Raw genomic sequence first — 21,338 nt, forward strand, 5'->3', positions numbered from 1 at the left:
TTTAGGGTTGTTCCTACCATTGTCTGTTATGAATAGTGCTGCTATAAACATTGGCATACAAGTGTATGTTTGACTTCCTGCTTTCAATTTGTTTGTATATATATGTAGAAGTGGAATTTCTGGATCATATGGTAATTCTATACTTAACTTTTTAAGGAGCTACCAAACTTGTTTTCCACAGTGACTGCACCATTTTACATTACTGCCAGTAATGCACAAGGGTTCCAATTTCTCCACATCCTCACTAACACTTTTTATTTATCTTTTTTTTTTTTTTTTTTTTTTTGGAGACAGAGTCTCTCTCTATTGCCCAGGCTGGAGTGCAGTGGCACAGTCTCGGTTCACTGCAACCTCCACCTCCCAGGTTCAAGCGATCCTCCTAACTCAGTCTCCCAAGTAGCTGGAATTACAGGCGTGTACCACCATGCCTGGCTAATTTTTGTATTTTTAGTAGAGATGGGGTTTCACCATGTTGGCAAAGCTGATCTCAAACTCCAGACCTCATGTGATCTGCCTGCCTTGGACTCCCAAAGTGCTGGGATTATAGGCGTGAGCCATCACGCCTGACCTATTTATCATTTTTTATAATAGATATCCTAATGAGTGTGAATTGGTATCTCATTGTGGTTTTCATATGCATTTCCCTAATGATTAATGAACATCTTTTTATCTACTTATTGGCCATTTATATATCTTCTTTGGAGAATTGTCTATTCAAGTCCTTTGCATATTTTTAAGTTAGATTGTTTCTTTTTTTGTTGTTGTTTAGTTATAGGAATTTTTTTAATGTATTCTGGATGTTAACCGCTTATCAGATACATGATTTCCAAATATTTTCTCTCATTCTGTGGGTTCTCTTTTCACTCTCTTGATAGTGTCCTTTGATGCACAGAAGTTTTTGATTTCAAAATTTTCTTTCCTTTTATTGCCTTGCTTTTGGTGCCATATCCATGAAATGGGATGCCAAATCCAATGTCATGAAGATTGTCTCCTATGTTTTCTTCTAAAGGTTTTATAGTTTTAGCTCTTATGTTTAGATCTTTGATCTTTTTTGAGTTAGTTTTTATATATGGTATAAGGTTAGAGTCCAACATCATTCTTTTGCTTGTGGACATTCAGTTTTCCCAGCACCATTTGTTGGAAAGACTGGACTATCCTTTCCATGTCGAATGGTCCTGGCGCTGTCATTGAAAATCTCATTGAAAATCAACATATGCAAGGATTTATTTCTTGGTCTATATGTCTGTCCTTATGCCAGTACCATACTGTTTTGATTAGTGTAGCTTTGTAGTAAGTTTTGAAATCAGAAAGTATGAGTCTTCCAACTTTGTTCTTCTTTTTTATGATTGATTTGTCATTTAAGGGTCCCTTAATATTACATGTGAACTTTAAGGACAGGGTTTTTTATTTCTGCAAAAAAATACCATTGGAATTCTGATGGGGAATGCTTTGAATCTGCAAACTGTTTTGCATAATATTATCATATTAACAATATTAAGTCTTCCAATTCATGAACACAGATATCTTTTCATTTACTTATGTCTCCTTTACTTTCTTCTTATAGTTTTCAGTGTGTAAGTCTTTGCCTCCTTGGTTAAATTTATTCCTAAGTATTTTGTTCTTTTTGATGATATTGTAAATGAAAATTTTTTAAAATTTCCTTTTATGATTGTTCACTATTAGTGTATAGAAATGCAACTGGTTTTTGAGTATTGATATTATATCCTGCAACTTTGCTGAATTTGTTTATTTTTAATTTATTATTAGTTTTTGTGTGGAATTTTTAGGGTTATCTATACATAAGGTTATATTATCAGCAAATAGAGATTACTTTACATCTCCCTTTCCAGTTTGGGTGTCTTTTCTTTCTTTTTCTCACCTGATTGCTTTGGCTAGAACTCCCAATGCTTTGTTGAATAGAAGTAGCAAAAGTGGGCATGCTTGCCTTGTTTCTGATCTTAGTGGTATTTGACAGGTTTCTGCATGGACAGACGTCTTCATTTCTCTAGAGCAGTGGTTCTCAGCCAGTGTTGATTTTGACCCTCAAGGCATATTTGGCAATGTCTTGAGACATTTTTGATTGCTACAACTTGGAGTGGAGGAGGTAGTGCTAATGACATCTAATGGAAAAAAATCAGGGAGACTGCTATACATCCTACAATGCACAGAACAGCCCTCTCAACAAAGAACTATCCGGCCCCAAATGTCATTAGTTGCCACAGCTGAGAAATCCAGCTCTAGAATAAATACCTAGAAGTGGTGTTGCTGGGTCATCAAATATATGTTTAACTGAGTCATCAATTGTTTATTTAGCTTTGTAAGATACTGCCAAAATGTTTTCCATAATGGCTGTACCATTTTGTACTCCTACCAGCAACTTATGAGAATTCCGGTTGCTCCACCTCCTTTGCCAGCATAGTTGGTATTACCAGATTTTTAAATTTTCTACCTTCTAATAGATGTATATCAGTATCTCAGTATGGCTCTAACGTGTGCTTCCCTAATGGTAAATTATGTTGGACATATTTTGGTGTGTTTACTTGCCATCCATATATTTTCTTTGGTGGAGTATCTGTTTGATCTTTTTGCCAATTTTTAAATCAGGTTGTTTGTTTTCTTACATTGAGTTTTGAGAGTTCTTTATATATTCTGTGTACAAGTCCTCCAAAGGGGCTAGGCACGGTGGCTCACGCCTGTAATCCCAGCACTTTGAGAGGCTGAGGTGGGAGGATAATTTGAGGGCAGGAGTTCGAGACCAGCCTGGCCAAATGGTGAAACCCTGTCTCTACTAAAAATACAAAAATTAGCCGGGCATGGTAGCATGTGCCTGTAGTCCTAGCTACTCGGGAGGCCGAGGCAGGAGAATCGCTTGAACTCGGGAGGCAGAGGTTGCAGTGAGCCAAGATCATACCACTGCACTCCAGCCTGGGTGACAGAGTAAGACTCTGTCTCAAAACAAAAACAAAAACAAACAAACAAAAAAAAAACCAAGTCCTCCAATGGATATATAATTTACAAATGTTTTCTCCATATCTGGAGCTTCTCTTTCCATTCTCTTCTGTCTTTTGCGGAGCAAACATTTAAAATTTAATTAAGTCCAATTTATTGATTTTGTTTCCTTAATAGATTGTTATCATGTCTAAGAACTCTGCCTAACCTAATTCATTAGAATTTTCTCGTTTATTTCCTTCTAAAAGAATTATGGTTTTACATTTAGGTCTGTGATCCATTTTAAGTTAATTTTTGTGTAAGATGTGAGGTGAAGTCGAAGTTGACATTTTGCATATGGATGGCCAAATGTTTCAGTACCATTTATGGAAAATATAATCCTTTCTTCACTGAATTTTCTTTGCACCTCTGTAATAAATCAGTTGGGCATATTTGTGTAGATTTTCTATTCTGTTCCATTGTCTGTCTCTTTGCCTATACCACACAGTCTTGATTATTGTAGCTTTGGAGTAAATTTTAAAATCAGGAAGTGTATTTTCTCTAACTTCATTCTTGTTTTTAAAACTTGTTTTTGTTATTCTACTTCCTTTGCCTTTCCATGTGTAATTAGAGTCAGATGTTCTTTATCTACAAAGCTATCCTGCTAAGACTTTTTTTTAATTGGAATTGCATTAAATCTATAAATACATTTGAGAATTGAGTCTTGACTATTCTGAATCTTCCAGTTAGTGAGCACAGTATAGCTCTCCATTTATTCGGATTGGGGTTTTTTGCTTTTTTTTTTTTTTGGACGGAGTCTTGTCTGTTGCCCAGGTTGGAGTGCAGTGGCACAATCTCGACTCACTGAAACCTCTGCCTCCCGGGTTCAAGTGATTGTCATGTCTTAACTACGCAAGTAGCTGATATTACAGGCACACGCCACCACGCCCAGCTAATTCTTTTGTATTTTTAGTAGAGACAGGGATTCACCATGTTGGCCAGGCTGGTTTCAAACGCCTGACCTCAAGTGATCCATCTGCCTCAGCCTCCCAAAGTGCTGGGATTACAGGCATGAGCCACCACACCCGGCTTATTTATTCAGATTTTCTTTGATTTTTTCCCCTCATAATTTTGTAATTTTTACATAGATCTTATGCATGTCCTATTAGATTTATATCGAAGTATTTCATTTTTGGAGCTATTATAAATGGTATTTTTAAAATTTCAGCTTCCAATGACCCATTGGTAGTATATAGAAATATGATTGGCTGAGTTTCGTGGCTCACACCTGTAATCCCAGGACTTTGTGGGGGCTGATGTGGGAGAATGGCTTGAGCCCAAGAGTTCAAGACCAGACTGGGCAACAAAGTGAGACCCTGTCTCTACAAAAATGTTATTAAAAATTAACCATGCATAGTAGCTGTGCCTATAGTCCCAGCTAATCAGGAGGTTGAGACAGGAAGATCCCTTGAGCCCAAGAGTTTGAGGTTGCTGAATTAACTTATTAATTATAGGAAGTTTTTATTTTCTTCAGATTTCTTGGGATTTTTGTTTTTTTTTTTTGGTAGAGACAGGGTCTTGCTATGTTGCCCAGGCTGGTCTTGAACTTTTGAGCTCAAGCCATCCTCCCACCTCAGCCTCCCAAAATGCTGGGATTATAGGCATGAGCCACTGTGCCAGGCTTTAAGCCAGTCTTGTATTCTCTAGATAAACCCCATTTGGTCATGGTGTATTATTTCCTTGTATATATTGCTGCATTTCATCTGCTAATATTTTGTTGAGGATTTTCATGTCTGTGTTCCTAACGGGTGTTGATCTTTAGGTTTTTGTAGTGTCTTTGTGTGGTTTTGTTATTAAGGTCATGCTGGGTTCCTCGGGGAGTGTTCTCTCCTCTTCTAATTTCTGGAACAGATCGTGTAGAATTCGTTTTGTTTATTCTTTAAATTTTTGGTATAATTCACCAGTGAAACCCTCTGGGTGAATTCAATTTCTTTAATACAGGATAATCATCTATTTGATCTCGGGTGAATTATGGCTATTTCCTAGGAGTTTTCTAGTTTTACCTTCACATTTAGATTATATCACCTTGAATTAACTTGTGTGTGCTGTGAAATGGGGGTCAAGACTCATTTTTCCCCGTATGTTTATCTAATTGGTTGGCACCATTTATGTAAAATGACTATCATTTACTGACTATTCAGCAGTGCCATCTTTGCCATAAATCAAGTATCCATATATGTATGGGTTTTTTTATGCACTCTTAATTCTATTCTGTTGGTTTCCCTATCTTTGAACAATACGAACTCCCTTAGTTGCTGTAGCTTTATAAGACTCAATATCAAGGAAAGTAAGTCCTCCTGCTTTGTTTCCCTCCTCAAGGTTTTTTTTTTTCTTTGACTTTTCTACTCCCATAAAAATTTTAGAAGCAATTTTTAAATTTCTACTAAAAAAGGAAAAAAAATACTGTTCTTGGCAGGAAGGGTGGTCAAAATTACTTTATTCAACATTACTGGAGGTGAAACTACATTTATTCTATTTTTAAAATTTGATGGGACACTGGTAGGCAAGATAGCATGAAAAACACCTCTTATTATAAATATGATACATTTTTAAATCTAAAACTCAGCTGACAAGAAGGGAAGGGAAAAGAAATCTCTGGGGCCAAAAATATTGAGAAACGGCAACCCCCCAAATTAATACGAATTGCAAATAATAGAATCAAATGTGGAAGTAGGCAGTTTTTGGAAATACTGGGTTTTGAATATAAAATAAGTAGTTTTACTATATTTAAAGAAATAAATGAGAAATTGAAAGTTGGATTAAGTAATGAGATACTATTAAAAATGACCAAGTAGATTGTAAAAGACCATTTACAACTTGTAGAAATAAAAACAAGAAGGAAATTAGAAACTCAGTGGATCAGATAAACAGACTAAGCACAAAGAGTGATTTAGTGAGCTGGAAGATAATTTATGAAGAAGTTACTAATAAATCAGACAAGGAGTTAAAAACATGGAGAGTATGAAAGAAATTTGGGACATGGAAGATAGAATAAGAAGGTCAAATATTTGTATAGTCAGAGTTTTTGAAGGAGATTATAGAAAAATAGGAGAGAAGCAATATGTCAAGGGATAATGCTAGAGTTGCTCACAATTCATGAAAGGTACCATTCCTCCACAAGCCCAAAGACTTACAAGCAGGTTAGTCTAATAAAATGTTAGTGAAGTATACATGGTGGGTATATTTTCTTTAATTTGGCTGAATACTGGAAAAATTTTATAATAATAAGTTTAGAAAAACCCTACGAAAGTGAAATGAATAAAGGCAAGAACAGAAACTAACAAAATAAACAACAAAATCAGAGAGGATCAATACAGCTGTAATTGGCTCTTTAAAAAGACTAAAATTTAACAAAACTAATAAAAAAGATATTAATTCAAGTAGGTAATATTAAGAATGAAAAACAGATAATAATTGCAAATACATGAGAGATTAACTGCCTAAGAGATTTTTGTGAACAACTCTGTACCAATAAATTTGAAAACTTTGGTTATAGGCAAATTCTCTGGATTAAAAAAAAATCAGAAATTGACTCAAGTAGAAGTAGAAAACCTGAATGTTTATGTACCTATTAAAGACACTGAATCAGTAGGAAAGTTTGTACTACAAAGGATCATAAGGCCCAAAAAACTTTGCAGATAGTTTCTACCAAAAAGAAGAGATAAGTGCAATCTTATATAAACACCTACCAGGAATGGGAGAAGAGAATATTGCTCACCTTACTTTATGAGGCTAAAATAATTTGATAAAACAAATAGCAATTACATAAGTAGAAAGTTGTAGGCCAATGTTACTCATGGATGCAGATTTTAAAATCCCACAGAAGAGTATATCTAACCAAATACTCATACACAAATGTTCGTAGAAGCATTTTTTCATAGTAGCCAGAAAGGGAAAACAACTGAAATGATCATCAACTGATGAATGTGTGAATAAAATGTAGTATAATATATAATGAATAATATTCCATTGTATTATGCAGCCATAAAAAGAAATAAAGTACTGACACATGAACCTCAGATGGAAGATTGACCACAAGCCTCCAGTTTCTCTCCATCCCCAAACACCCTCTAAAATAACAGTAAAGAAATCTGTTAAAGGCATAAATCCACAAAGATGTGAAGAATTGGAGAAGAAAATAGCAGTAGCATATTGGAAACTGGAATGCAGGTAGATATGTAGTAAATGACTTACAAGACCCCTCCCCGCCACAAAAAAAATAATAAATCTTAAATGTGGTGGAAGGCAGGCAAGAGGCAACTTGACTTAGACTACCCAAAGAATTCAGGAATTGTCCACAGTAGGTAGTTCTGAAGTAGGGTTGAAGGGAAAGTAAAAGAAGTAGTAGTGGTCAAAGGCATCAGGTAAATTCCAAGATCCCTTCCCTCACTCCATGGAGGTGAAACACTGTGACTTTCCATCCCCCATCTCATAGAAAAGTTGAAGTGCAGTCTCTCTGGAGAGAGTAAAACAAAAGATCTCTGCACTGGGGGATACTAGACATATTTGACCATGAATACTATACTAACAACAAGGTGATTAAGTAAATAGGCATAATGGATATGAGAACCATTCTTAAGCCCTTTTCCAGAATGTTGACAACCAGACCTTTACAATTGAGTTTAGATATTAGAAAATATTTCTCTGGGCTATTTGAGCAGCCCAAGTGGCAAAATGTAGTTCCTAATATTGAGGGTTACTTAAGATAACCACCCAATGGGATCACCCTGCAGAAAACTCCAGAGTTGACAAACACCATCCATGTACACAAAGCTTCATGTTAGCTTTTTGGTCTTTCGCTCATAAGTATAAGCAACAGTTAGTGATTTCATGTGACATTTCAGGAGAACTCTAGCATGAAAGATTGAGACCAAAACAGGTTAGACGAAATAAGAACTATGCCAGAAGGAAAGACCTTTTAATTTATTTTTTATTTTATTTTTTTGTGAGGCGGAGTCTTGTTCTGTCACCCAGGCTGGAGTGCAGTGGGGTGATCTCGGCTCACTGCAACCTCTGCCTCCCAAGTTCAAGTGATTCTCCTGCCTCAGCTTCCCGAATAGCTGGGATTCCATGTGCACACCACCATGCCTGGCTGATTTTGTATTTTTAGTAGAGACAGGGTTTCACCATGTTGGCCAGGCTGGTCTTGAACTTCTGACCTCAAGTGATCCGCTCACCTTGGCCTCCCAAAGTGCTGGGATTAAAGGCATGAGCCACTGTGCCCGGCTAGGAAAAGCCTTTTCAAAACTCTATTATTACCAATATTCTCAGGGAGATGAGCTATTACAGCCATAAACCAGGAATATCTATTAAGTCAACCAAGCACATTAACAGATTAAAGGAGAAAAATGATATATTATCTTACTAGATACAGAAAAAGCATTTGATGGAACTCATCTATTCATGAAAAAATCTATTAGTAAACAAGGGATAGAGGAATTTTCTTTAACGTCATAATAAATGAAAAATGAATCTTATAGAACCTATAGTAGATATCATACTCAGTGGTTAAACACTAAAAATATCTCCTAAAGAAACAAAATGAGTAAGAATGAGAAAGGAAGGAAGAAGACAAACAGTGATTATTCATAGATGAAGTGATAACTCAAAATAATCTGCTTATATGAGTGATAACTCAAAATAATCTACTTAGAAATAATTAGAATTACTAAGTTAGTAAAATAAATAATTACAATTAATAAAAGATATCAAGATTGATGGATATAAAGTCAATATACACAATCCAGTTGGATGTCTATATAATGGTAACAAACAGAAAAAAGAATTTAAACGAAACTTACCATTTATAGTAACAACAAACTGTAGGTATTTAGGGATAAATCTAACAAAAAAATATTGTGGAGAAAATTATTAAAATTTATCAAAAGACATTAAGGAGAATGAAATAAGTGGAAAAGTAGACCATGTTCCTGAATAGGAAGACTCAAATATTAAAGACATTACCTTACCAATTCCCTAACAGAGATTTTTGAGGAACTTTGAAGCTGATTCTGGGGGAAACTAGGTTATCCATGTTGAGTAAAAACAACAACAAAAATGGAATGAATTTTATTTCTATTGCACCACCATATACAATATTAAAATCAGTTCAAGTGAGATTATTGCTTAAACATGGAGCAAATTATTACAAAACTTTATAATTTCAGGAAAAAATATAGATAAATAAATTATGACCTCAGCATAGGGCAGGATTCCTTAAACATAATGCAAGTGCAAGCCATGCAGGAAAAGATTGACATATTACATTAAAAGTATTTCTTAGTTAAAATAAATCCCATAAAAAGAAATGAAAAGACAAGAAGCTAGACTGTGATGAGCTATCTGTAACATACATGATAGGAAATGATTACTCTCCAGGGCATAGGAAAAAGTACTCAGGGTAAGTAAAAAAAACAGACAAATAATTCAATACAAAAATTAACCAGAAAAAACAAAAAAAAAAAAAAAAAAAAAAAACCAAAAAACAAAACAAACCCAAACAGGCAATTCACAGAGGAGAAATAAATGACCTTTCAACATCTGAACAGGTACTCATACTAATTAATAATCAGGGGAATGGAAAATCAAACCACAGTAAGATACCATTTTACCTGTCTTAGGTAGGAAAAATGTTAAAACGTCTGACAATACCAAATGTTGACCAGGATGGTACACGTGTAGATTGGTTCACTCTGGAAAATAGTTTGGTGATGTTTAGTAAAGTTGAAGATGCTCATATTCTATAACCCAGTGATTCTATTCCCAAGTAAATGCCCTGGAATTTCTCCCACAGGTGCATGAATGTCCATGGCAGCATTGCTTGTAATAGCCCCCAAACTGGGAGCAACTCAAATATCCTTTGATGGCAGAATGGTTAAATAAGTAATACAATGGAATATCTGACCCAGTGCAAATGAGTGAAATAGGGCTAATGCATCGACACAAGTGAATGTGGAGTACCTAATATTGAACACAAAACTGAAGCCACCCAAAATGTATACAATATGATTCTGTTGATATGACATTCAAAAACAGGTGAAAGGAAATAGTCTGTTATTTAAGGATACTTGTATACTCATAAAACTATATTTAAAAGTAAAAGGAGTGGTAAGCACAAAATTCAAGATAGTGCTTTACCTCTTGGGAGGAGAAGGAAAGATAGTAGAGGGGAAACAGCTTCAAAGATATAGATCGGTAGCATTTCACTTCTGAAGCTGGGCCCTGAGTTTCATCTGTGTTATAACTGTATTGTGCAAATTATATTTAAATGCATTTGGGATGCCTTCACGAGAACTTAATATGTATAGTTGATCTCGTCAGGGTTTAATCTCTAAAGTATCACAGGCCTGTCAGATTCGTGAAGCAAATTCCTTTTTGAGTGAATTTTGGCATACTGTTCCCATAGTGAATAATGGTATAGTTTCACTGTGAAGGCCAGACTGGCTATATTCTGTTTGAAATTACAGTTCTCACTCAGATATGCAGGCTGATTGACTCAGGTCTCATCAGACTATTCTGTTACGATATGACGGTATCTGCTTGGGTGAAACCACAACTTGCCCTCCTTCCCTTGAGCAACCCAGATAGACATCATTAACCTGACTCCTGCGATGTTGGTTCCTAGGAGGAGCACCGAACAACCAGTTCCCTGAGCAGTGGTGCTCTTACGTGGACAAAGAAATTCAGCCTAGATTATTTGGCCCTGGACTTCAATTCAGCATCACCAGCCCCCATGCAGCAGGTAGGAAGGGCTTTGCATCTGAGAATCCCCAGGTGATTCCATTTCTGCTTAGACTTTTCTGATGATCAAATCATGCATATTCTCCTTAGAAAGTGTGAAAAATGCAGACAAGTATAATGAGGAATATTAAAATCAGCCCTAATCCCATCTCCCAGACAGAATGAAATCTTGGTGTATTTCCTTCTAGGGTGTGTTCTTTGTGTGTATATGTATAAATAGATGTGATATTCACACTTCAAAATTTGGACGATAAAGTTTATAGAAAAATGTCTCGGGCAGAAATGAGGGTGAGGTAGAGGACCCTCCAGGTGTAGGAACATCCTGTTTAGGGAACAAGTAACAGCCTAGTTTGGTTAGACTTGAGGGAGCAGTGGAAAGAACTGTAAGTTGGAAGTGGAACCCCTTAGTAAGGGGCCTTGAATGCCAAGTTGGGCAGCTACCCCTTTGGGTAGAATTCTCATCTGAAAAATGGAAATCAGAAATGACAACACTTATGTCAAGGACTGTTGTGAGGATTAATTGAGTTAATACATGTAAGTCATCATAGCTGTGAACTAGTATCACCCACTGTACAGCGTAAGGAATGAGTGCATGGGAAACAATGGAGGACTTTTCTACTCTTTTGCTGAGGTAACTCCTACTTCTTTTCTACTTTTAATATCATTCCAAAAACCTGATACGAGACTGGAGAAAAGCTGTTAAGAAGGGTGGGAGCAATAAGTATAAAAGGAGCATTACTCAGTTTTGGTAGACTATGCACTCAAAGCAAACAACCCCCAAATCTCATCTACTTTCAACACAAAGGCTCTTTTATTGCAGGCCAGAGCCTTTGTGTTCCAGTCCAGGGCCCAGTCAAGAGAAGCAGCCCCCATCTGAAGTGTGCTGGCCTCCTGGCAGAGGAAAAAGAGAGATTGCAGAATCACAGAATACCTCTTTTCTCCTTAGGGTTGGAACATGTCACTTCCTTTTTGTTATTGTTGTTTTATTTTCATGAGACAAGATCTCACTCTGTCACTCAGGCTGGAGTGCAGTGGCATGGTCATAGCTCACTGCAGCCTCGATCTCCTGGGCTCAAGGTATCCTCCCATCTCAGCCTCCCAAGTAGCTGGGACTACAGTTGCACACCATCACCCACAGCTGTTTTTTATCTTTTTAATAAAAAATGATCTTGATCTCCTGGGCTCAAGTGATCCTCCTGCCTTGGCCTGTGTATTAGTCCATTCTCATGCTGCTATGAAGAAATACCCAATTATAAAGATTCCTTTATAAATTACCCAGTCTCAGGTATTTCTTACCCAAAGTGCTGGGATTACAGGCACATGCCACCATGCCAGGCCATGTCACTTCCACTTACATTATATTGGTCAAAGCAAGTCAAGTGGCTAGAGCAAAGTTGAGGGAAGCAACGTGTTTTTGTGCACACGCACGCGCATATACAAAGTATAAAGCTTCCACACAAAGAAAAGGGCAACAAATATCTAACAATGTAATTTAATACAAAAGGGTAAACATTTTCCTGACATTTTAAGTTACATGTAATGAAAACCTTTTTGTTCTCCTTCTTCAGAAACTTCTCCTTTCAGAAGAACAAAGAGTAGACTATGTCCAAGTGGATGAGCAGAAGACACAGGCTCTCCAGAGCACAAAACAGGAGTGGACGGATGAGAGGCAATCCAAAGTATGAGAAACAGGGAAACTTGGGGCTCAGTTTGAGTTTTTTCTATTTTTTTCTTTTCAACTAAAAACACACTGATGGTCAACACAGGTCCAAACCAAGAGAGACTGTGTAGTTTTCAAGGTCTTGGCCAGAACCTTTAGGAAAGAAGACCTCTTTATACATTGAAGGAACAAAAGAAGGAAGCAGTTGCCTTCCTGAGGGGGCTCTGAGAGAATCTAGCCTCCCCCCTGTCTTATCGGAGCAAAGATTGGAGTGAGTGTTGCCCAAGATTATCACAAAGCCAAGACCCAGAGTCCGGCTTAGAATACAGTTGTCCAGGCTGCCAATTGCAAACTCATTCCTCTACCTCATACTTCCTCTGAGGATTTTGACAAAATGGATTAATTGGGTGAGCCTTGGAGACATGTGGGAAACACCTGCAGACACAAAATGAGTAGGGATCTGAACAGTTTTGATACTTGAAAGGTGTGCGTGTCAAGTGAGGGTTTCTTTGTGCGATGTTCAACTGGAACTCTATCATCAGTAGTTACAATTAGAAATACCTACTGATGGTCAGTCTGAAGGCCATTCTCATGGTCCCCTATGCAGTGTGTTTCCCTGTGAGCTGACTAATGCTAGCAGAGGAATTTTTACCACCTTGGGGAAGGCGTAGGTTGTCCCTGGCTATCCTATGATGGGCCCAAGCTTTTGAGTGATAGAGAAAAATGACCAGGAAAAACCTATGAATTCCATTCTTAGGTTTCCCAGCCAATTGCTCCCCTCTGCTTGAGAAGTAACTAGGTACTGAGAGTACAAACACTCCCACTTTATAATGAGGGTGTCATGTCACCCCTTCCTTTACAGGTCCTGGGGTCCAGGACACCCAGAATGAAGGTGTTAGTTGGGCATGAAGTGTTATTTAATGTCTGTTCTTGATCCTTCTGAGCACCTACAGCTGGAAACTAAGCAGATACTGGTCCTGCTGAGATTTTGTCTTCTTTATGAGGATAGATCAAATTGGCAGTGAGGCCCATGACAGTCAGTGCAGTTGGGGCAGTTGTAGACTTTGCTACAGGATTTCAGGGTTTCCAATCACCCCACAGGTAAGTAAATGCCAAAGTCTTCTTTTTTCAGACCATACAAGAAGTCATTTTGATTTTCAAAGAAGCCATATTGATTTTCAAAGAAGCAGGTTCTGGTGACATTATTTTCTTCCTTGGACAAAGTGGGGGAAAATTTCTAAGTATTTTAACTGAGTTCAGAGTCCTTAGTGAGCCTGGACAGAGCAAGGAGAGGTCTCCCCACTCCCTAAGCCCCACAGCCAGCTCTGCATCACCACACACAGCCAAAGCCGGTGAGGAGCTGCCTTCTTCCCCATGTGACTTGCAAAGAGACTCAGGCAAGAAACCAGGGCTTCAAACTGCCAGTTCCCATGTGTGGAGCACTTGTGTTAGGATCACTGATTATCTGACAAAGGCTGATGCAGAAAAAAATTGTAGGCCCAAGTGTCAAGAACCACACCAGATTGGAGATAGAAAAGAATAGCTGAAATTATGTCAGTAGTGAAATGTCACTCAATTGACCCCCCCAAAAAGAAAAGAAATCTGTTTCTACAAAACATTTCCAGAAACGTATTTATAGCATGAAGAAATACACACATGGGTAGTGTGACCTGTTTGGATGTGATTACTGAAAAATGGAATGCTCTGAATAGGCACTCTCTGCATTAAAGGTATGGAAGGTGATAGGGGTCAGAATTTTAAAATTTTAATTTTGAAAATGGTGACTCACCCCTCATTTCCAGAGTGTATGCAATTGTGTCCTGCTTTGATAACTGTTAGAGGATGGCTATGCAAAAGCATAATGATTCGAGGAAACAAAGTACAGGTAGTTTTTGAGCTGACACCAGCAAAGGTACCATAAGTCAAAATATTGGTTTTGGTGGAGATGATCGATGTGTGTGTGTGAGAGAGAGCTATGTTTCTGACCAAGGGCCTGATGTTTGTTACAGAAATGATCCCAGAGACCTACAAGATGTGGGAATCAGCATAACAGGGCAATGCAGCAATTAACCCCACTTTGTTTTCTGTAGTTCCTTTTTGTTTCATTTTCTTCTGTCTCATCGCGTTAGAAAATTCCTCCCAGTCAGGAGTTGTCCAGTGCAGGACAGGGGACCCAAGGGTCTCAAGCTTGCAAGTCCAGAAGGTGACAAACCCAGGAGCACTGGGAGTTAAGCTTTCCTTGGGGAAGGAAGAGCCTTGAGGTCCAGCACACAGCCTGGCTCTAAAGGCACGAAGCGACCTGCCCACCGCACAGTCCACTTCACAGGATCAGCTGAATCATGACCTTTAAAAGTTCCAAGTTGACACTGAAGGCTGTCCTCAGACCTGGCTTTTTCCTCAGTCCCTGTTCATACCATCTCTGCACCCCCAATCACACTGATTTTTCAAATTCATTTTGTTTTTACTGTTTCATTTCTGGTGTTAATAAAAGTCTTATAAGGAGGAATCGTGACTTAAGTTCTTTTTTATTTAAGTGATGACATCCAATATAAATAAGGATCATGTTTTAAAAGTTGAATATTTGAAAATGGACTTCATAACCACTTTTACATTGAAGTACAACAAACTTAACCTGACTCACGTGCGTGTTATTTCACTGCAAACAGTTGAGCAGGTGTCTGTAATCAGTACTGCTTCGGCTCAGCCAAACCATATCTTGTCATTTTCTTTATTTCTTCGTTGGAAACTAGCTTTTATAATTGATACTAAAATCAGCTGCTCTCCCTGACACCATGTATAACATGACCTTCATGATTACTTGCATGAGAAGGCAACTGCCCTAGGCCTGCCTGTCCTCAGCAGGCGTCTCTTTTGCCACCACCTCCCTTTTCTCCATAGCCGAGTCTCCCAGATGCCCTGGGTGCTAGGTCGGTGGCATCTCGAGGCCACGAAGCAAGGAAGGGACAAACAAAGTAGGGAGGGGACAGGCTCAGATTTGGGGGAAACAGACCAAAGGCATAGAGAGAACAGGCCTGCGGGATCCTGGGGCAGAGAGAAAGGACAAAAAGCCACATTAAATGCCTCACCCCTGGTGAAGTACGAGGCCAATCATGAACACTTTTTTCCTACACACACACTCTAGACCAAGTCTCCGACCCACAAAAACAGCAGGTTGGCCCATAAGGCCAACTGAGAGACTCAGACCCTCACATACATGGACGCTGGAGAGCCGCAGGGACTGGATGGCTGTGCAGGGTGATCAGGTGGACAAAATGATCCAGATGGATAAAATGAATCTTGACCCCACTCTGCCGCCACACATGAACACAGATTCCAAGCAGACCTCAGTGGGAAAGGCGGAACAATAAACTCTACGTGTTCCCTCTGCTTTAGGGGAGCCGTTTTGCTTGTAAGCACTGTTTGCTTGTAAAGCACTGTCTTTGTTTCATGGTCAAAAACTTCTATTTTACTTAGTTTTGTTTTGTTTTGTTTTGTTTTGGCTTCCTCTTTCTTTATTGGGCACTTTGTAAATGTCACGCAGGTCTAAAAGTCACACTGTTAAATAATTATTTAAAAACTGACCAGGACGAAGGTCCTGGTCCAGAGCTCCAAACCAGAAGCAAAAAGGAATCGGGGCAGTGAGCTGGGGGTACTCCTCCAACATCACCAAAACCCAGAAAACGAGGATCCCAACCTCCTCCGCGGGCCAAATCCAGGGCTTGGGCCCTTGGGCTAACCTGCAGGTGCCTCTGACTGCATCACACTCAGAGTAAGGTAACCAGCAAGGGGCTGGAGGGAATGGCCAGCCGAGTCCAGACATGGACAGATGTAACTGGAAGGAGGACAGGAAACAGTTACTGTCCATCTGTAGATAAGAGAGTGCAGCTAAGGCAGGTTGAGGGGCAGGGGAGAGGCTGGGGGAGCAGTATTGCAGCAATGCAGGAGTGTAGCCCCAGGGTCCTGTCCTGAGCAGCTGGTCAGGGTAGCAGCTGTTAGTTCCCAGATGGAGCTCCTGACCTGAGAGGCAAGAGATCTAAGTCCAGCTGTTCTTTTAAATGCTGATGGTAATGCCCTATCTTGACATGACAGTGTTTTCGGATCATGCCATCTGTGGGTAGTAACTCTCCAGTTAGCAGCTTCAGAAGAGTTGACTTCCCTGCTCCATTGGGCCCTACCAGAGCCACTCGTGTGTCACGGTCAATTCCGAATTCTAGATTATTGTAGATGCAAGGCCTACTTTTGTATACTTGAAGCTCACATTTTGCACCATAATGACAGGTGGAGGGATCTTGCCACATGGTGGGAAATAAAATGACAGTGTCTTATCGCTCATGACCCTCTCTGTCAGTGCTGATGCCATCATTTTCTGTAGCGTCTTCTCCTTGTTCTGGGCCTGCTGGGCCAGCTTGGCACTGCCGTGACAAACCTCACAATGTAGTTCTTCATGTGTGCAATCTGATCATGCTCCCAGTGAAACCTCTTCATCTGGTTCTCCTCCAGCTCTAGCCGCGTCTTCACATACTGATCATAATTACCCGTATAATACTTCAGTTTCTTGTTGTGCATATGAATGATGTTGGTACAGACACCACTCAGAAATCCTGGGAATGGGAGACGAGGACCAAGATGCGCTTAAAAGTTTTTAGTTCTTCCTCCAACCACATGCAAGCATCTAGGTCCAGGTGGTTGGTGGGCTCATCCAGGAGCAGCATGAAGGGCCAAATAAAGAGGGCTCTGGCAAGGGCAAGCCTCATCCTCCAGCTGCCACTGAAGTCTTTTAGCTTCTTGCGCTGCGTGGCAGGTGTGAAACCTAGTCCATGTAAGATCCACAAGGCCCTCATCTCCATTGACAATTCCATTCAGTTCAATAAATATTTAATGATCACCTGCTACATAAGAGGTATTCTTATTGGTGCTGGGTATATAAGAATGAGTGAAACAAATATGTCTTCCCTTAAGCTTCTATTCTGGCAGGATGTGGTGGGCAGTGTTGGTGCCCTGCCCAAGTCCTCTGGCACCCCTTTCTCTGATTCCATGTGCTCTTCCTTCTGAAGCCTACACCCCTGGAGCTCCTTCTCAGAGGATAGCCCCTCAGCTCCTGGAACTGCTTTACCTGCAAGAGCAGAGAGCTGGAAATGGCTCGGAATTCATCTCCCTACCCTGTGGAACCTGGCTGAATCTTTCCTCCCTCTGGGATTGCACCCTTGCTTGGATTCTTCTTCTTTGTTCTGCTTTCCCCACTAGGGGTTCTCAGCCTTTGGGGTGTCCAATTTTCATACATTGCCTTCTTGAAAAATGGTCGCAACAATATTTTCTGTCTTGCTTGCTCTTTCAGCATCTAGCCACTCCCCATTAAGAGATGGAGTCTATGTCCCATCCAGTAGAACTTGGGTAGTGATGCTGTGGCCAATAGTGTATAGCAGAGGGGATTCTGACTTCTGGGGCCAGGTCATACACGATGATACATCTTCCACCTGATATATATATATGTATCTCCTTGGAATCCAGCCATTATGCTGTGAGGAAGCACAGGCCACATGGAAAGGAACCAAGTCGCTTGGCCCTCAGACTATTCTGAGTGTTACCAGCTGGCAGCCAGCACAAAATTGTCCCCTTCCTGTGTAAGACATCTTGGAAGCAGATTCCTTCAGCCTTCGGTTTAGCCACCCTAGCTGCTGCCACATGGAGCAGACATGAGCCTTAGTCCCAGTGGCTGCCCAAACTGGAGATGCAAATGATCATCATTGTTTTGAGTCGCTAAGTTTAGGGGTGGTTTGTTATGTCGCAACACTTACTAGACCACCAACCGAAGACAGAGGTGAGACAGAAAATACAAAACAAATTTGTACATTATACTGTATTTTAGAAGGTGGCAAGCAGTATGGGCAAAAAGAAAAGGGCAGTGAATTGGTCTGTGAGGGGTGCAGTTACATGATGAAGTAGGGTGAGGAGATGAAAATCGAGAAGATTTAAAGGAGATAAAGGAGCCAGCCATGAGCTAGATTTGAGAGAGCACCAAAGGCAGAGAGAGCAGAGTGTGCAAAAGCCCTCATTCAGCAGAAACCCTGGAATATTGAAGGTACAGCTGCAACACCAGGGTGGCTGGTATGGAGTTTGTAAGAGAGCATAGCAGAGAAGGTGGAGAGGTAATGGAGGATTCACAGATTACAATGTAAGGCCTATTGGCCCTCATAAGGATTTTATCTTATCTTCTGAGTGAGAAGGAAATCAGTGAAGGGAATTGAGTAGGGGAGACATGTGATTGGACTTAATGACTTGAAAGGATCACTGTAGAGAATATATTATAAGAAGATTAAGATTAGAATAGGGAGACCAGGCAGGAGGTTATTGCACTCAGATAGGCAAGAGGTGGTTGTAGCTCAGACCAGAGTGGCAGCAGTGGAAGTGGTGCGATGTGGTTGGATCTTGGATAGCTTAGACAGAATGACAGAATTTGCAGAGGGATTGCATGTGGGTGATGAGAATAAGAAAGGAGTCAAGAATGACTCCAGGGTTTTTCACCTAAGCAACTGGATGGGAGTATTCTCTTGGATTTCCAAGCAGATCATTATTTTTAGTATATGCAAAAGCTGCAGAGTCCTATAGCTGGGTTCATTTCCTAGGGACTCATGACACTGTGCAACCTTCCTATGCCTCAGTTTGAGTGCATGTGTGTGAGAGAGAGCATGCCCACTCACATGCATGTGCCCCTTGAGGTTTTCCAACTGCAAAATGAGGGTTGTAACAGCCCCTAATATACCTAGAGATTATTGAGTCATGGTTGTTAGATGACATAAAAGAGGTGATACATCTACAACAGGATCTGACCCACAAAATATTACCACTTGTTATTTTTAATGGAAGTTAGATATTATTTTAAATGCTTTGCATGTTATAGCTGATGAAATCCTCACTATGTGGCAGATTTTATCAAGGCCAGCTTTATTGACAGGTGAATTTAAGGATCTGCTAATAGATGGTATAAGGGATGTGTGGCCAAGAGAGAAGTCTAAGAATTCAGCATATTATTTTTGATCTGAACAGCTGTCATTAATCACTGTGTAGAAGAGTTGGAAGTGGGGAAAGATTAGAGGTTCAGTTTTGGAGTGTTAATTTTATCTCTCAAGCAATTGCAGATGTCAGGATAGGCAGTTGGATCTATGAGTGTGGAGTGTGTCTTGGAGTCTAGGGACATAATTTATACACACACACATGCCCATGTGCACATTTAACATAATATCTAACTTTCATTATAAATAACAAGTGCTAATATTTAGTGGGTCAGAGCCTGTGTATAATTTATGTCTCAACATGAGTCAATACGCACGCACGCGCACACACACACACACAATTTATCCATGGGATTAGACCAGGATATTAAGAGAATGACTGTGAAAGTGAAGATGCCCTCCTCAGCTCCGATGTAATTGCCTTTATAAACAAACAGGTGAAACAATTTCCTGTAGTTCCCATCTGTCCCTCTGTCAAGACACACACACATACTCATACTGCAACCCACTACATGGATTTCATTCCCTTTCCCCTCCCAGGTGTCTCCATCAACAGTTTGAGAAACCCTACCTTAGCTAATAGAGATGCAAATAGCAGACTCAATAAACTTATGGCCAGATGTTTTCTCTCAGGTGTCACAGATACAGTGGACTCTGCAGCAGGACTGTGAAGTGCTTTATCTGTGTGTCAGAGGACAAAGCACAAAAGTTCTCAATTCCATGAGAGCAGCAAAGCCTCGCACGTTCTGTCCACTGACTGCAAGTGTGCCCGATAGAATATACTTAACACTACTAAACTGTACACATAAAAATGGTCAATATGACACCTTTTAGGTTATGTGTTTTGTTTTGTTTTTACCACAATTTAAAAAAACCTCAAGAACTGCTGAACGGACAGCATACACAGTCATCCAGATGATACATTCATGGAAAAAAGTCCCTTCCTTCCTTCCTTCCTTCCTTCCTTCCTTCCTTCCTTCTTTCCTCCTTCCCTCCCCCCTTTCTTTCTTTCTTTCCTTTCTCTCTCTTTCCTTCTTTCCTTCCTTCCTTCTTTCTCTTTCCTTCCTTCCTCTTTCCTTCCTTTCTCTCTCCTTCCTTCCCTTCCTTTCTTCTATGCCTTCATCCCTGTCTCCTTCCTTCCTTCCTTCCTTCTTTCATCTCTCTGTCCTATCTATCTCTATCATGAAAGAAAATGAAGTAATTAAGGGTAGGGCTTTGTAAACTGGAGTCTGGAGATTGAGAGAAGATTGCACTCACACCTGATAAAGTTCAAACCACGGAATGTTCCAGTAGACTTTGATACACACCTGAGGTCAATATCTGCCAGCCTTGAACGTCTCTCAGCTGGGAGTACCCCCATTAAATAACCAGTCTGAACAAGTTTGTAATTTGGGATTTCTGCACAGCCAATGAACTGCCTCAGAAAATAACTTTTTGTGGAAATCTCCTGTATAAAATTTATTCTGCCCTTGCCTTATCAGGGCTGGCCTGATTCAGTGTACCTGAATTGCAATTCTTTGTTTCCCAAATCAATGTTATTTTCTTTGGCCTCTATGTCCATCTTTCTTCAGTTAACACTCTATATCTATCTCCATCTATCATCTCTATTATGTATCAAAAGCAAGTTAGTTTGTGGTCATGGAACAATATGAACACATTTATTGCCATGGAAAAACAAAGTGCAACGTTCTCTCATAGAAAGTCAGACTGGCTTACTGATGATGTGAGTTACTTGGCATACATGTTTTGTCATTAGGATGAACTGAATGTAGACTCCAGCATTCCCACAGAATGCACTTCAAACACATATGCTATATACACTAGACCAGATACCTTACCCCTTGCAACTATTACACACTTGATAGCAAAATCACCTGGAACATATTTTCAGATGTGTGTGAGCAAGAAATATTTGAAGAACAGAGATATAAGAAGCAGAC

At 39.7% G+C, this 21,338-nt stretch overlaps 1 protein-coding gene and 1 pseudogene across 2 annotated transcripts in view; one reads left to right on the forward strand and one right to left on the reverse strand.

The window, feature by feature from the left end:
* GAB3 (GRB2-associated binding protein 3) overlaps window positions 1-12,597 on the forward strand; it is a 38,721-nt gene extending 26,124 nt beyond the window's left edge. Inside the window, exons 9-10 of the mRNA XM_011976411.1 lie at window positions 10,613-10,729; window positions 12,297-12,597. Coding sequence (XP_011831801.1) covers window positions 10,613-10,729; window positions 12,297-12,413 — 234 coding nt within the window. The 3' untranslated portion in view covers window positions 12,414-12,597. The remainder of the gene's footprint in view (window positions 1-10,612; window positions 10,730-12,296) is intronic.
* Window positions 12,598-15,243: 2,646 nt separating this feature from the next.
* Window positions 15,244-17,229, reverse strand: LOC105536921 (annotated as a pseudogene). Its single transcript, XR_001005641.1, has 2 exons — window positions 16,406-17,229; window positions 15,244-15,430 (listed from the first exon to the last, which is right to left on the reverse strand). The product of XR_001005641.1 is annotated as an ATP-binding cassette sub-family F member 2 pseudogene (transcript).
* Between the last annotated feature and the right edge of the window lie 4,109 nt (window positions 17,230-21,338).

The sequence above is a fragment of the Mandrillus leucophaeus genome, unplaced genomic scaffold (genome assembly GCF_000951045.1).
Source record: "Mandrillus leucophaeus isolate KB7577 unplaced genomic scaffold, Mleu.le_1.0 Scaffold1652, whole genome shotgun sequence".
NCBI classification, from domain to species: Eukaryota; Metazoa; Chordata; class Mammalia; order Primates; family Cercopithecidae; genus Mandrillus; species Mandrillus leucophaeus.